At 40.9% G+C, this 17,350-nt stretch overlaps 1 protein-coding gene and 1 pseudogene across 5 annotated transcripts in view; one reads left to right on the forward strand and one right to left on the reverse strand.

Annotated features, from left to right (window-relative positions):
* TMEM232 (transmembrane protein 232) overlaps positions 1-17,350 on the reverse strand; it is a 277,979-nt gene that overhangs the window by 226,893 nt on the left and 33,736 nt on the right. For all 5 annotated transcript variants that reach the window (XM_069592668.1, XM_069592667.1, XM_069592669.1 and 2 more), the window contains one exon: positions 5,563-5,674. In XM_069592668.1, the coding sequence (XP_069448769.1) occupies positions 5,563-5,674 (112 nt within the window). The remainder of the gene's footprint in view (positions 1-5,562; positions 5,675-17,350) is intronic.
* On the forward strand, positions 254-1,650 carry LOC138440618 (solute carrier family 38 member 6-like; annotated as a pseudogene).

The raw sequence follows: 17,350 nt of genomic DNA on the forward strand, positions 1-17,350 counted from the left end.
TAGGTGATAATCTCTGCTGCTGCTAAGTTGCTGCAGTCGTGTCCGACTCTGCGCGACCCCATAGACGGCAGCCCACCAGGCTCCCCCGTCCCTGGGATTCTCCAGGCAAGAGCACTGGAGTGGGCTGCCATTTCCTTCTCCAATGCATGAAGGTGAAAAGTGAAAGTGAATCGCTCAGTCATGTCTGACTCTTCGAGACCCCATGGACTGCAGCCCACCAGGCTTATATCTAGGTCCACCCATATTGCTGAAAATGGTATTCCTTCATTCCTTGTTATGGCTGAGTAACACTCCTCATCGAAGCAATGGAGCCGGCACACAGGCGCCGCGGTGCTCCGCCCGGCCTCTCACCGTTTAACCCGATCGCCAGCACGGGGGCGGCGCCCTTGGCTGGGCTCTGCTGCGGCTCGCTCTGGGGTCCTTGCGTTTGGCTCTTGCCGCTGACGTCGCTCTCTCGGCTTCTCACTCAGTTCATCTCCTGCTGAGTTCGTGTGTTCAGACCCCGGTGACATCTCACGAAGATCCCGGACTCTTTGCATTTGGATTACCTGGAAAAGTGGTGCTGGCAAGCACCATAGTAATTGAGAACATTTTGGAGCTATGTCATCTTCTCTTTTAATCATTAAAATTGCTTCCTGCTGCTATTTCAGATTTTTTATCTGGAGACTCTGGTGGGTCTTGCTGTCTTGACGGAGACACACTATTGATCATTCGTGTTGGCATGGCGTTCCCTCTTGCACTTTCTTCCTAAAATAGGCCTTCTTGGCTACACAGGTTGTTTATTGCTTTTCTTCATGGTGTCCTTTGCTCTTGTGGTAATAATTTAAAATGCTCCACCCCTTGCCCTTTAACACTAACTTATGTAGAACAGTGCTACAGATGATTGTAAACTAAAGCTCTTTCATTTCTCCAAAGAGAATGCTTATGCCATAGCAACCGTGACTTTTTCATTTCTCTGCACACCTCAATCTGCCCATATACTGTGAACTTCAAAGCCCTTCTAAGAAACAGGTGCAGGATGTAACCAGTGCAGCAACTGCTTGAAGTTTTCTCACTTGCTTTATACCTGCGCTCTTTGGGTACCTCACTTTTTAATGACGATGTAGCATCAGAATTACTACCAGGTTACAGTAAATACTTGCCACATGATGTCCTTATGACCATGAAGTTACGCATACTATTTTCTGTGCTTTTGATGGTCCCTCTAATCCACTTCCCTGCAAGGAAAGCGTTAATGATGTTTTTCCCCAATCTTCCACTCTCAAGGATTCACAATTCTTCAATCACCCTAGCTCGCAATATTACCAGCTTTACTCGCAACATATGTTCCTGACGTTAGGACTCATTTGGTATGGTCGGTTCCAGCACATCCGTGTGTTTCACTTTTGTGTTCCCAGGACTCTGTTTCTCTTAAAATGAACAGAGAGGATTTCCTCTCATGGCAAAAGGTGGGGACCTCTGTCTCTCATGGAAAAAGGTGGGGACCTCTGTCTCTCATGGAAAAGGTGGGGACCTCCGTCTCTCATGGAAAAAGGTGGGGACCTCCGTCTCTCATGGAAAAAGGTGGGGACCTCCGTCTTGCTCATCTTTGGTATTTTGGTTGGTGATTTTAGTTTAGCACTCATTATTTTTAACTGGATTAATAACTGAAGGAAATATTTGCCCGCTTTCTATGAAGAATACTTTACCTTCATGTGCAAAAAAGAACTACTCTGGAAGGCACCTTGGATTACTCCTCTTTACATAGGTTAACATTTTTGTAAACATTAACAGAAAAGCAGAACAAAAAAGGAGTGGGCAGGGGAAAGTAGGCGCAGCAGTTTTAATCAAAATAAGAAACAAATTCAAAATGCCCCTAAATGTGTTGAATACCTTTTGTTCATGAGTTTAATTTTTGAAATTAACAGGGTAGTTTTAATGCTTACAGAGATACCTGAGCAGAAAGTACAGAGTTCTCATGTATCCCCTCATTCCAGCACAACCACAGTTTCCCATGTTACTAACAGCTTGTTTTAGTAAGGTGCATTTGTTATACTTGATGGGCCAATATTGATACGTTATCATTAACTGAAGTTCATCCTTTGCATTAGGGCTCATTTCTGATGCAAGTATTGGCATCCTCTGATCTTTTTACTGTCTACATAAAGACCATGAGCCTTTTCTAAAGTGCTGTTTGGTGGAATTAGGCAGCATTGAACCTTTCAGACTGGCTTCTATCACTTAGCAAAATGTGTTTAACTTTCCTCGATGACTCTTCATGGAGGAAGATAGCTTGATAGCTCTTTTTTAAACCACTGGTAATATTCCATTGTGTGGATGTACCACATTTTGGGGCTTCCCAGGTGGCGCTAATGGTAAAGAATCTGCCTGCCAATGCAGGAGATGCAAGAGACGCAGGTTTGATCCCTGGGTCCAGAAGATCCCCTGGAGGAGGGCCTGGCAACCCATTCCAGTATTCTTTCCTGGAGAGTCCCTTGGACAGAGGAGCCTGGCAGGCTACAGTCCACAGTGTTGCAAAGAGTTGGACACGGATAAGCGACTTAACAATACACACACACACACACACACACACACACAAATATATCACATCTTCTTTATCCATTCATCTGTCAGTGGACACTTAGGTAGCTTCCATGTTTGGCTATTGTAAATAGAGCTGCTGTGAACACTGGGGTCATATAGCTTTTTGAATTAGACTTTTCATCTTTTCCAGATACATGCCCAGGAGTGGAATTGCTAGATTATATGGTAACTCTATTTTAAGTTTTTAAGGAAAAGCCATACCGTTCTTCACAGTGGCTGCACCAATTTACACTCCTACCAACAGTGTAGGAGGGTTCATTTTCTTCCACTCTCTCTCCTGCATTTGTAGACTTTTTGATGAAGATCATTCCAACTAGCATGAAATGATACCTCATTATGGTATGGATTTGCATTTCTCTAATAATTAGTGATGTTGAACATCTTTTCATGTGCCTGTTGGTCATTTGTATGTTTTCTTTGAAGAAAAGTCTAGTTAGATCCCTGCCCATTTTTTGATTGGGTTGTTTGGAGTTTTTTTTTTTTTTAATATTGAGCTTCATGAGCTGTTTGCATATTTTTGGAAATTAATCTCTTGTCAGTTATATCACTTGCAAATATTTCCTCCCAGTCTGTAAGTTATCTTTTTCATTTTATGAATGGTTTCCTTTGCTGTACAAAACTTTTTAGGTTTGATTAGGTCCCATTTGTTTGGTTTTGTTTTTCTTTCTATTGCCTTGGGAGACTAACCTAAGAAAACACTGGTACAATTTATTTCAGAGAATGTTTTGTCTGTGTTCTCTCCTAGGGGCTTTGTGGTGTCATGTCTTATAGTTAAGTCTTTCATGCCTTATATTTAAGTCTTTAAGTCATTTTGAGTTTCCTTCTGTTTATGGTGTGAGGGTATGTTCTAACTTTGATAATTTACATGTGGCTGCCCAGTATTTCCAACACACTTGCTGAAAAGACTGTCCATTGTATAATTATTGCCTCCTTTGTTGAAGATTAACCATAGGTGAGTGGATTTACTTCTGGGTTCTCTCTTCTGTTCCACTGATCCATATGTCTGTTTTGCAAATAACACAGTTTGATTAATACAGCTTTGTAGTACTGCCTAAAGTCTGCAAGGGTCATACCTCTAGATTTGTTCTTTTTTCCTCAGGATTACTTTGACAATTCTGGGTCTTTTGTGGTTCCATATCAATTTCAGGATTTAGTTCTAACTCTGAAAAATCTCATAGATAATTTGATAGGGATTGCATTGTATCTGTATATTGCTTGGGTAGTATGGCTATTTTACCAATACTAATTCTTCTAAACCAAAGCGTTGGACACTTTTCCATTTCTTTGAATCATCTTCAATTTCCTTTACCAATGTTTTATAGTTTTCAGCATGCAAGTCTTTAATCACCTAGGTCATGTCTATTCCTAGGGTAATTTTTTTATACACAATTTTAAATGGCTTTGCTTCTTTTCTTTTGCTTTCTCTTTCTAATATCTCCTTGTTAGTGTAAAGAAAGGTAACAGATTTCTATATATTAATCTTGTATCCTACCACCTTGCTGAATTCATTTATCCATTCTAGTAGTTTTTGTGTGGTGGCTTTAAGGTTTTCTGTATAGAGCACCAGGTAATCTGCACACAATGACAGTGTTATCTCTTCTCTTCCAATTTGGATAACTTTTACTTCCTTTTCTTGTCTGATTGCAATGTCTAGAACTTCCAACACTATGCCGAATAGAAGTGGTAAGGGTGGACAACCTTGCTGTGTTCGAGACTTTAGCAATAAGGTTTTCAGTTTTTCACCACTGAGTATTACACTGACTGTGAAAGTGAAAAGCGAAAGTCACTCAGTCGTGTCTGACTCTGCAACCACATGGACTGTAGCCTGCCAGGCTCCTCTGTTCACAGGGATTCTCCAGGTGAGAATATTGAAGTGGGTGGGTAGCTGTTCCCATCTCCAGAGGATCTTCCCAACCCAGGGATCGAACCCAGGTCTCCCACACAGCAGGCGGAGTCTTTACTGTCTGAGCCACCAGTGGGTTATCATAAATGTCTTTTTAATGTGTTAAGATATGCTCCCTCCATACCCACTTTGTTGAGAGTTTTAATCATAAATGGATGTTGAATTCTTTTTTCTAATCAACATTTTCCATGGATTTTTTTTTAATTTAAATATATGGTAAACCATGAATAAAATACTGGGAAATAACTGCCACAAAAAAAAGATGGCTTAATTTATTCATTTGTTTTGTGCAGTTTTTATTTCACCAGTCATTTAGTATTATTGCAAAATCATGTGCATATTATTTCTCCGTCAAAACTTAAATGGTATCTAATTAAGAAAAGGTAAAACAAAGATTTATTTTACCTTCTCTTCTGTTTTTATATTCTTTGAAAATTTGTGAATTAATGATATATTCCTAAAGAATGTATTTAGCAGGTTAGGTGAATAGTTTGTTACAGAGAAAGAACAGAGTACTCTGTGCATGTATAGTGGATGTTTAGGAGGCCTTTCTGTCCTTTTTTTTTTTTTTTTTTTAAAGAAAATACAAGATATGTTTGTTAACATTTTTTCAGTCAAATGTAGAATTTTCATAAATAAATATTTATTTACTGGCCTGTGATATTTTGATGTGGACTCTTGGACTACTGTCAACAGCTGTATTCCTCAATAATTTATGAATAATTTTCATCCAAAAGCCATTTGACATTGAATAACTTGGTCATAATCTTTAATTTGCATTTAGTGTTTTTAACTATGTCTAAGGGGATGACAGAGGATGAGATGGCTGGATGGCATCACTGACTTGATGGACGTGAGTCTGAGTGGAGTCCAGGAGTTGGTGATGGACAGGGAGGCCTGGTGTGCTGTGATTCATGGGGTCGCAAAGGGTCGGACATGACTTAGTGACTGAACTGAACTGAACTTATAGCTAAAGAAATATGTATTCTTATTTTTTCTTTCAATATTTTAGAACATGTAATCATCCACCAACTGGAAGAGAAAGTTCACGTACCAAGTAATCACACAGCCATTACCTTGCATTTGATGATGTTTTTTCTAGCTATGTCCAGGAGTTCTTCCTCCTCTTTCGGATTTTTTGTTTGATTGAATCTCAAGATGAATTCTTTTGTGATTGAAAATGGTAGCCTAAACCAAAAAAAGAAAAAAAACAGTAATTATACCTATGACTTCCAAATTTCAATTAATCAAACTTCCAGTGGCTAAGTATTATCTATTTCCTTAAAAATTACCTTAATGAGAAAGTCTCACACACACAAAAGTCAGGTAAAGTAATATATCTATGTAGACATATCTCCAGGCCTCCTAGATTAATCTTATCATACTCTTGGTTAAGAAACATAATTCTCGTGATATCAAAGAAATTTTAGCCCTTTGAAAAAGAAAACCCTGTATCATAGTTACCAGAAGTCATGTTGGTATATGTCTTCTTTATAGGTAAAATCCAGCATCACTTCATTATGCTGAAAACTCACATATTTATCTCCTCACATATTTCAGTGTTGGTTCAATGTAAGCTGAAACATTCTTCCCTCCAAGAAAGTGGAATCAGCCTGACTATGGCTGAAGAGAAGTTGGCAGGAGAGGAAAGAGGCATGTAGCAAGGTCAGAGAGGCGGCAATGAGCCAAATCAACTCTGGATGAGACAGGAAGCCAAGAGCAGTGGCATAATCCAACTTATGTCTTGACTGGATCATCCTGCTGCTGTGCTGAGAGTTTGGAGTTCAGGCAGGGAGCAAGGGTGAGGGCACACACAAACTTAGGTGAGAGGTAATTTGGCTTGGATCAGAATTAGGGAAAATAATCAAAGGGAAGAGTCCAGATAATGGGTATATTTTGACATTCACTCCAACCAAACTGCCCAATGAATTGGAGATAGGCGTAAGAGGAGAAATGAAAAGTCACGACTGAGCTGAATAGCTGAAAGGACGGAGCTGCTATTTGCCAAGGTGGGAAAGGCTGCTGGAGGAAGAGACCTGGGGTGAGGGCAGAGAATGACTTGAGCACTGGACGTGTTTCGAGTTGACCCTGGCTGTCCAAACGAAGATGCAGAGCAAGCAGTTGGACGTAGGAGTCTGAACTTGGTGGAAAGGTTCAGGCTAAATATATAAATTTTGAGTCATTAGCACACATAAGGTATTTAAAGTCTTTTGAATGGGAAGCATCCCATAGGTAAAGTGTAGAGAGAGTAGACAAGTATTTTAAAGAGAAGTGAGGAAAGTTGAGGCTGTATGCAAGAGAGTGAATAAACTGATTATAATGATGTATCACAGAGTTTAAAACAGCATGGGATCAAAGTGATATCAGAGGAGTAGAAAATTGATAGCAGAATCAATGAGTTGCTTGTGTGATAAAATAATTGTTGGAGTCATACTCTTAAAAGCACTGATCTGAGAGAATAAAACACATTTTTCAACAACTTACTGTATTTATAATTTTCTGAATTAATTGCTCCGTGGGATATAGGAAAAAAACATGAATAAATGAATAAAAATCAGATTTTTGCCCCTGAGTGACTCACAGTCCTATTGGGAAGACAGATGTATGTGAAAGTAATCACAGTGTTGCCCAATCACAGGATAAGCAGGGATAAAAGCATGGCGCTCCGTAAACTAGAACCAAATAGATAACCCGGTGAGGAGCAATGAAGGAAATGACAAACTCTAACTACCACCCTAAAATATGCGTTTACTCAGTCAATCAGTAAGCATTTACTATCTCTGTGTTTCAAGCACTAACCTTGGAGCCAGGGTTCATGATGAAACCAACAAACAAACAACCCTGCCCTCAAGCACATGGTAAAACAGTGGAAGAGTTGCGGTGTCAGAACTCACAAAGTCTACCAGAACTGGGCATTTGGAATGAATAACTTCATTCTTGACTTTCTGTTCTCTTGCTCTTGGAAATATGTGCATTGATAGATATGGTAAAGGTTGGCTGAAAACTCTCAACAGTCATCTGGGATGACATGTCTTTGATCAACATGGACCTACTCTGCATGAAGAGTCCAAAATAGCTTTAATCTTCCCCTTTGTATGGAGGGGTATGGGAATAAAAATAAGATAGTCCCTTTATCCATCGTATTTTTCTTAATTTCATTAGAAATTAGATTTTTTTAAAGTGTTAACACAACAGTGTTGTATATAACAAACTGAACATTCAGGGGGGCCTCCCAACACTACTGTCTCCAACTCTACCCATCAGAAACAGCCAAGATCAATGCTTACAAACAAATCAAGCTATGTGAACTCTTTTTAACAAACAGAACCATGTAATTACCACTGCAGCATGTTTTTTCATTAAATTTTTCAGACATTACTCAAGTCATCTGATCCTAATACGCAGTAGTATGGATGTACGCAACAATTCACAATTTCTTTGACAAATTCTCATTCCTTCCCTGCTACCTGATACTGTAATTTCTTAAAATTCTTGTACATAAGGCTGGTATTTGGTAGCTGCACACTATTCTGAGTTATCAGAATATTTTCAGTAGTTAAATATTTGATTACCACCTCTACTTGTAAGCATGTCTATATAGACATCATAAGAGAATTAAAAGCAAAACTTCAAATGGTAGAACATATTTTCAAGACATGTAACTGACAAAGGGCTCATATCCATAATATAACCAGAATACAAAAGGAACTCTCAAGCAATAGAAAATGGAGTTTTAAACAGATAACTGACAGGAGAAGAAATCCATAACTACATGAGACCACAGTCAACATCATAAAATAGGGAAACTCAAATTAAAACCATCTCATTTAAGCAGATTTCCCTACCGACAACCACAGAACCACAGACACACACATAGACAGTATCCAAGGGTTTCAAATACAAGTTAAAAATCTATTTTTTGAAATTAGATATTTATCGCACCTTTTCTATAGGCTCTAAGGAAAATGCATTTTTGTAATTTTATTTGTAAAGCAGAGTAAAGCCTCAGGAAGAAAATATCCAATTCAATTTCTATGCTTCGATTATACTTTTAAATAATTTTAGTTTTATCAATTATTTTTCAATATGGCTGTGGCCTGTAATGAATCATTAAAAATATGGAAAGCTAATGCTTCCCAGCTTTCTATACAGATACTGAGTACTTTAATTGGTCTCCAACAGCTCATGTCAATAAATATTTAATGGGAAATAAATACAACTATTTTAACTGTTTCTTTTCCCACTACAAATAGAGGTTGTTATACAAATGAATGCTTATTTAATGATAAGCACAACCCATGATAAGAAGCAAAAGAAAACTTGATAAAGTAAATAGGGGCATTTTAAAGGAAAATACATCTTAGTTTCATACATTCCAGTTTCTTCAAAACATCAAAGAGTTTCACAAAGACAGATGTAATTGAGTGTAAGTGTGTAAGCGCAGTCCTGTGGAACAGGTCATGAGTAAGGTCATCATGCCAATTTTGACATAAAAGAAGCATGCTGAAGTCTTCAGACTGCATGGGTATCCAATCCAAGCGATTCTTCATTTACATTATCTGTGAATTTAGGACTTTCTTTAAGCTGACAGTTCACTTGTTCAGTAAACATTTAATGAAAGCCTCTCACATACAAGATATTTTGCTAGACACAATGAGGGATAAGAGAACAATCAGGCCTGGCCTGAAAAGCTCACTATCCAGGAAGGAACAAATCACAAACAACAACATAAACATGCAACATAAAGGAGATGCCCAGGACTCCACCCAGGACTCCTCCGCCCAGGACTGCACTCAGGAGACGCAATCCTGAGTGGAGCTCAGAAGCACAGATCATGATTCCAGTACCCCTTGCGGACATAATCTTTGCTTAATCATTTAATCTGTGTGAGCTATAGTTTCCCATCTGTGGAAATGAGGACAAGACTAGTAGAAATTTGAAAAGCGTTAAAGTGGAGCACATTGTCTAGTTTTTGGCACAGATTCAGCTCTGGATAACTATTAGTTATAAGAATCATGGTTTTTGGTTAAATGTTCAGAATGAGTTTCTTTGCAGAAATGGCACTTGAGCTACCTTGATGTGCAAACAGGTACTGAAATATGACAGAATGGAAGTTGTCTTTTCAAAATCTTGTCTATGCTTCCTCCTGGTCAGATGACCATCCAGCTAGCACCTATATTCCCAGTCTTTCTGGCAGCTGGGTATGGCCACAGGACCAAACCAGTCGGTGGTGAGCAGATACAACATAGCGAATTTCAGGTCACCTCTAACTTAAAGACAGGCCACTTTCCCTGGAATAAACCATTTTCCCCCTTCCAGTGGACTAGAAGACAAAAATGGTGCTGACTGGCTTTGATTAGGAAGATGAATACAATCATGAGATAATGAGGGTCTTGAATTTCTCATTGACCCTAAAAGCAGAGTTATCCAGTCAGCCTACACCCACTGGTTCTCATGTCAGATAAAAACACTTCTGTCAGACTTGAGCCTCTGAAATTACAGACTTTTTTTTATAGTTACTTCAAATTTACCCTAACACAATTACAAACAAAAAAGAATGACTTGAACCTAGCATAGAGAGACAGAATGCTTAAAGTCAAGATAGGTAATGAAGATGGGAATGTCAGATTGAGACAAATATAAATGTCATTGAATGGGACTCTGTGGTAGACTTAAAGCTCCTGCATCAGTGTCTGTCCTCTTTCATGCAGTTTGACATACACATATGTCTATGTTTCAGCCAGTAAAAATCAGTTCTGGGAAGCCTCTTGAAAACGTATACAGACCCTCCCTCTCCCCTTCCTCTATTCTGGCCGCATGAAGCACAGCTCTTATCAGTGGAGTCTCAGCAGCCACGATAGAACATGCAAGGCCCCTAAGTCATATGCATCAGACCAGCTGGTTAAAAGGAACCTAAATTCTAGGTCACCATACCAGCTCTAGACTGACAACATTCAGACAAATAAACTTCAGTCATTGTTCTTGTAGATTCTCTGAGTTGCAGTGGGTACCAATCCTATATTTTACAGAGACTTCTGAGTCTTATCTGATAAACAGGAGAATTATTCAGCAGAAGAGTGACAAGATTACAGCAATGCTTTAGGATGACTAAACTGAAAGTCGAACCTCGTGTGGTCTGGAATGAGGAGTGGCTACCGGTAAACACTTGGGCAATTATTTCACCAATTTACACAAGAAGTCATCAAGCTCTGAACTGCAGCCTGGAAACAGTAATGAGGAAAGAATAAGTGAATGTGAGGAATGAGTTGGAAGCTAAATCAAAAGGGCTCAATGACTAATGAGACGTGAGAAAAGAAATTTTGAGGGTGGACATAGAGATAATCTTAAGGCTCTGAGTCAACATGATTAGTAGTGGAGAGACGGCATCAAGACAATTAGACGGAAACATTTGGGCGAATAACCTGTGTCATCCTGGACGCACGTCTTCTCTCCCGTGGGACACCAAGTGGAGAGGTCTATAATACAAATGAACTTGTGAGGCTTTCGGAAGCGGACGCTGCTGCTGCTGAGTCGCGTCAGTCGTGTCCACCTCTGTGCGACCACACAGACGGCAGCCCACCAGGCTCCCCCGTCCCCAGGACTTTCCAGGCAAGAACACTGGAGTGGGTTGCTATTTCCTTCTCCAGTGCATGAAAGTAGAAAGTGAAGTCACTCAGTCGTATGTGACTCTTAGCGACCCCATGGACTGCAGCCTACCAGGCTCCTCCATCCATGGGATTTTCCAGGCAAGAGTACTGGAGTAGGTTGCCATTTCCTTCTTCACGGAAGTGGATAAGATCTGGAAATAAAGACTTTGGGTTCACCTATGTATTCAAAGCCATGACATTTCAAGAGGAACAGTACTGGGGGAAAAGAAAAAAAAAGAATCAAGGGAGATCTTTGGACAAATCCCACGGATGGGAGGCAAGAGGGAAAGAACAGTAAATATGACAGGAGATTCAGGGAAATAGTACAGTGGAATTCAAACAAGCATACAACTTGGGGTGTAAGCTCTGTGAGAGCCGTTCGTTACTCACAGTCCCTGCTCAGCCAGTGGGTCCAACTTCTATATCAGCGCCATGGCTCCACCCCCATGCCCTGGCCTTAGCTCACAGAGTCACAGTAGACATTTGGCTCTCGCCAGGCCAACTGAGGGGCTTCCCTGGTGGCTCAGCTGGTAAAGAATCTGCCTGCAATGCAGGAGACCCCGGTTCCATTCCTGGGTCAGGAAGTTCCCTGAGAAGGGAGAGGCCACCCACTCCAGGATTCCTGGGCTTCCCTGGTGGCTCAGATGGTAAAGAAACCATCCACAATGCAGGAGACCTGGGTTCCATCTTCGGGTTGGGAAGATCCCCTGGAGGAGGGTATGGCAGCCCACTCCAGTAATCTTGCCTGGAGAATCCCCATGGACAGAGGAGTCTGGCAGGCTATAGTCCATGGGGTCGCAAAGAGTCAGACACAACTGAGTGACTAAGTACAGCACAGGCCAGTTAAACCCTCTCTCCAGGGCTTTGAAATAATTAGCTAATACCTTCATTAGTTGATGTCGGAGCTGAAAGTTTACATATAGCCATGAGGTAGCCTTCGTTGTCATTCAAGACAACAAAATGCCGCAAAGCACAGAGCTACTTGTTTGCTACTGTAAACTTGATCCATGTTTGTTGGATTATTCGCTCACATGCAGCCTGAGTTTATAGCCCAGTGTAGACAGAGACTGTATCCGTTGACCATTTTCTCTCCAGTGTCTCTTGGAGACACACACTAATTAGTGAATGAATGAATGAGGCCTGGCTATAGCTCCCACTCTCGCGTTCCACAAAAGAGCCCGGCATTCTTTCGCTGCATTTTCCTTTTGCTTAAGTTGGACATGTGCCTGTTCCTTGCAAACAAGCAATATTAGACGGAGATGCCACAGGAGAACAGGCTGAAGATGGAAGCCGTGACCCACAATGTGCGTCTTGCGGAGATGAAGGCTGCGGGTGAGTGGCAGTACCACTAGAGACGATGCTCAGGAAGTCAGTGGAGGTTGTTTAAGAGTATTTTGACTAGCTAAAACAGTATGCTTGGACTTCCCCAGTGGTCCAGTGGTTAAGACTTCATGCTTCCAGAGCGAGGGGTGTGGAGATGACCCCTGACCTTGTAACTAGATCCCACATGCCACAGCTAAGAGTGGGTGTGCTGCAGAAAAGACCCAGCACAGCTGAATGGATAAATAAGCAAAAATAAATTAAAAAAACAAAACCAGAATCTAGATTTCATGGAGCTAATAAACACTACATGCTTTAAACATAGTACTAATAAAATCAACAAACGATCTGCTATACTTTTGGTAAGCTTGGTGTTTTGGGAAGGTGAAGGAAATGAAACTGAAATTTTAAATAACAATTCACCTGGCTGATGTTTCCTAAAACCCATAAGTACCAGCATAACTAAAGAATGGTCTGGCCCTTTCAGGCATGTATATGATACTACTGAGTGTCTAAGTAATTCAGGAACAGGTTGAGTGATCTGAAGGGCATAAATAGAGAGTTGGGGATATGGGCATATATTTAGATTTATTCTATAAATATCTTCTGCACATCTGTCAGCCCTGATGCACTGATCTTGAGTCTGGACTTTTGAAATGAGACACTGAAAATACTCGTGGTCATTTCTGATGCCTGCGTAACTGATGACAGCACCTTCACAGTATGGATGTGCACGAGGCTTTATGGCATGAGGCCGGAAATATAGGCCTCAGATCCACTTCTAAAAATATCTATGGTTCGATATGTTTGTATTAAGTCCTTCTTTTTCTTTAGGTCTTAAAGTTTGATTCAGTCTCAGCAAATGGAATACTGTCTTAAGCCTTGAAAATGCAAACCCTCCTCCTTAGTACTTACTAATAAAGAAAACGTCAAACGGGTGAGGGGCAAGGGGGCTGTTAATACAGAGTTCTGAGCAGAAAGCCATTTAGAAGAAACCGAAGGCTGAAAAATATTCACAAGAATAAAAACCTAGGTCCTTTTCTAAATGAACGTTCCTCTACTTATAACCATTCTATTCTGCATGTTAACACTCAGTGGTCCTTTCAAGGCTGTCTGTAAGAGACATCTAGACTTCTAAAGTTTAATGCCATCTCTCTTTAAATGTAATTAATAATACCAAAAAGGATTAATTAGGTGGCATTGGAGACCCAGGAGATACTGGTTTGATCCCTGGGTCGGGAAGATCTGCTGGAGGAGGAAATGGCAACCCACTCCAGTGTTCTTGACTGCAGAATCCCATGGACAGAGGAGCCTGGCGGGCTATAGTCCATGGGGTCACAAAGAGTCAGACACGACTGAGCGGATACACACAGATACACGCAGGTAACAGTACTCAAGCTGACATATTTAACTACTACTGATAGACAAATGCTGCCTACATTCCTTTGCCTGGAAAAGAACTTCAAACTTTATCTCTGTCCTTTCTCTCACTAGCCAAAGAAAAGCAAAAATCAATGACTGATATATGCATGGTTTAAGATGAATCTGACTTTTCCTTTGAAAATGAGTTACTCTTCGATGCCACAAATAATGGTTTAATGACATCAAAGACACTCCTCCTTCAGGAAGATCTCACCAAAATTGTAAGGGCAAAAAATGGAGTAGAACCATGGCAACACTGTTCACCTTCTATAACTTGGATGCATGTCTGCCAGAGAACCCTAAGAGCCAGCTGATTCAAGTGGAGACAGAGATGCTAGGGCCTGGGGTCAGCAAGTCTGAGGGAACAAAGTGAAGGGATACTAATGGCCACGTCTCAGTACTGTACATGAGCAAGGGGACGATGCACTACGTTTTACAGCAATCTCCCAGGATGCTGGCGTTATAGCCAACTCTTCCCTGCTTACCCACCTGGATCAAGCCTGAAAACAAGTTAATTCCGGTTCAGTGGCACAATAAGAGAGTCATCTGGCAACAGAAAAAAGCTGACATGACAACCAAAGCTAGGGAGCACTGCTTGCAGGCTTTGTTCTAGAAAATTCAACTGAAGAAACACCTAAAAACATTTATTTCAAGGGTAAAGAAACCAGTGTAACTGTTAGAGAAGTGCAAAATAATAATAAATAATCAAGACAGAACCTTATTTCTCTTTCATGTGGCAGACCACGATAAGGAATCCAGGCTTGATATGGCAGCTCCAAGGAATTGGAAGTTCTGACTTTTTACCCCTGGCTAATCAGCTTTTCTCAACATACACCTTTTATTTCATGGCCTAAGATGGCAGAAAGTGGAGAGGAACTAAAAAGCCTCTTGATGAAAGTCAAAGAGGAGAGTGAAAAAGTTGGCTTAAAGCTCAACATTCAGAAAACGAACATCATGGCATCTGGTCCCATCACTTCATGGGAAATAGATGGGGAAACAGCAGAAACAGTGTCAGACTTTATTTGGGGGGGGGGCTCCAAAATCACTGCAGAGGGTGAGTGCAGCCATGAAATTAAAAGACACTTACTCCTTGGAAGGAAAGTTATGACCAACCTACACAGCATATTCAAAAGCAGAGATATTACTTTGCCAACAAAGGTCCGTCTAGTCAAGGCTATGGTTTTTCCAGTGGTCATATATGGATGTGAGAGTTGGACTGTGAAGAAATCTGAGCACCAAAGAATTGGTGCTTTTGAGCTGTGGTGTTGGAGAAGACTCTTGAGAGTCCCTTGGACTGCAAGGAGATCCAATCAGTGAGAGAGCCATTTCCTAGGCAGGTTGATAAGAAGTCTAGGGGTCCCCAAGGAGAGAGGGGTCTGGAATTCTCAGGGAGGGAGAAAGGACAAACTATTTCTTCCCTCTACATCCTTAGGATTATGTATCCTGCCTGAGGACAGTCTTTGGATTAAACCTTCTGGCTAATCCTGTTACCTTAAAATGTAAATTATGGGAGTAAGTCTGGTGAGATCTTTACAACCTCCAGACATTCTTTGGACTCATTGGAGAGTATATAACTCCATTGCTAATGCTAGCAAGTGGGTACTCTTTCTATCCCCTTCTGATGTCTATGTCAGAAGCTTTCTCTATCTCGTTTATACTTTAATAAAACTTTATTACACAAAAGCTCTGAGCAATCAAGCCTCATCTCTGGCCCCAGATTGAATTCTTCTCCTCTGGAGGCCAAGAATCCTGGCATCTTTGCGTGGTTCAGCAACAACCTTTCACCAGTCCATCCTAAAGGACATCAGTCCTGGGTGTTCATTGGAAGGACTGATGCTGAAGCTGAAACTCCAATACTTTGGCCACCTCATGCGAAGAGTTGACTCATTGGAAAAGACTCTGATGCTGGGAGGGATTGGGGGCAGGAGGAGAAGGGGATGACAGAGGATGAGATGGCTGGATGGCATCACTGACTCGATAGACATGAGTTTGGGTAAACTGTGGGAGCTGGTGATGGACAGGGAGGCCTGGCATGCTGTGATTCATGGGGTCGCAAAGAGTTGGACAGGACTGAGCGACTGAACTGAACTGAACTCAAGATGTCTGCTCCAACGGCTGCAATCACATCCTCATTCCAACTAAAAAAATAAATGGAGAGGAACAAGAAAATATACTACTCTTTTTAAAAAGGCACACAAAAAGACCCTGAATAGCTGAAGCAATCTTGAGAAGGAAAAATGGAGTTGGAGCAATCTGGTTCCCTGACCTCAGACCATAATACAAAGCTACAGTAATCAAGACAGCATGGTACTGGCATGGAACAGAAATATAGACCAACAGTGCAGGGTTAAAAACCTCAGAGAGAAACCCCTGCACTTATGGCCTCTAATCTACAACAAAGGAAGCAAGCATAGGCAAGGGAGAAAGGACAGCCTCTCCAATAAGTGGTGCTGGGAAAACTGGACAGGAGCATGTAAAAGAATGAAATTCAGACACTTCTAACACCACACACAAAAATAAACTCAGAACGGATTAAAGACCTAAATGTGAGACTGGACAATATGAAGCTCTTAAGAGGGAAACATGGGCAGAACACTTTTTGACATAAATCACAGCAAGCCCTTTTTTGACCCAACTTATACAGTAATGAAAATAAAACAAATGACAGCTAATTAGACTTAAGTCTTTGTACACCAAAGGAAACCTTGTAAATGAGATGAAAGATAACCCTGAGAATGGGAGAAAATATTGCAAACTAAGCCACTGACAGGCTTCCCCAGGGGCTCAGCTGGTAAAGAACCAGCCTGCAACGCAGGAGACCTGGGTGTCATACCTGGGTCAGGAGGATCCCTGGAGAAGGAAATGGCAACCCACTGGACAGAGGAGCTGGGCAGAGAGGAAGGGCTTAATATCCAAACTATGAAACAGCTCATGCAGCTCAATATAAAAAGAACAAAAAACCCAATTAAAAACTGGGCGGAAGGACTTCACTGGTGGTGCAGCGGATAAAGGGGAAAAGTTCAGGCTTATTAACACTTCAGAAAGCTTTGAAGACTATAGGACTATAACTCCCCAGGTATGGAAAAAAAAGTCCAGCAGCTTCTATGATACTGACGTAAAATAATCTAATAATTTGACCAAATCTTCCTAATGTAAGGTTTATATTCTTTTTAATTTTTTCCAGTCAGCTAATAAATGCGCATAGTTGATACAAGTCTTCAAAATCGTTTGGTCTTTCCCATCTCTAAAATGAAGGAGAAAGCACAAAAGACCACAGTCCACTTTGACAAAACATTTCTTAGTTATAAAAGAAAACAGTAACAAAATAGCATGTTCTGGACCAGGAATTCACTCAAGATTGCATGCTTCTCTTTGGTCCAGAATTGTGTGGACTTCAGCACCTCACTTTAAGGATTTGCATGGAACCCTACATGCATTTTTTACCAGATGCCACACTAAGCCTGCAAAGCTCCTG

The sequence above is a fragment of the Ovis canadensis genome, chromosome 5 (genome assembly GCF_042477335.2).
Source record: "Ovis canadensis isolate MfBH-ARS-UI-01 breed Bighorn chromosome 5, ARS-UI_OviCan_v2, whole genome shotgun sequence".
In the NCBI taxonomy this organism is placed as follows: Eukaryota; Metazoa; Chordata; class Mammalia; order Artiodactyla; family Bovidae; genus Ovis; species Ovis canadensis.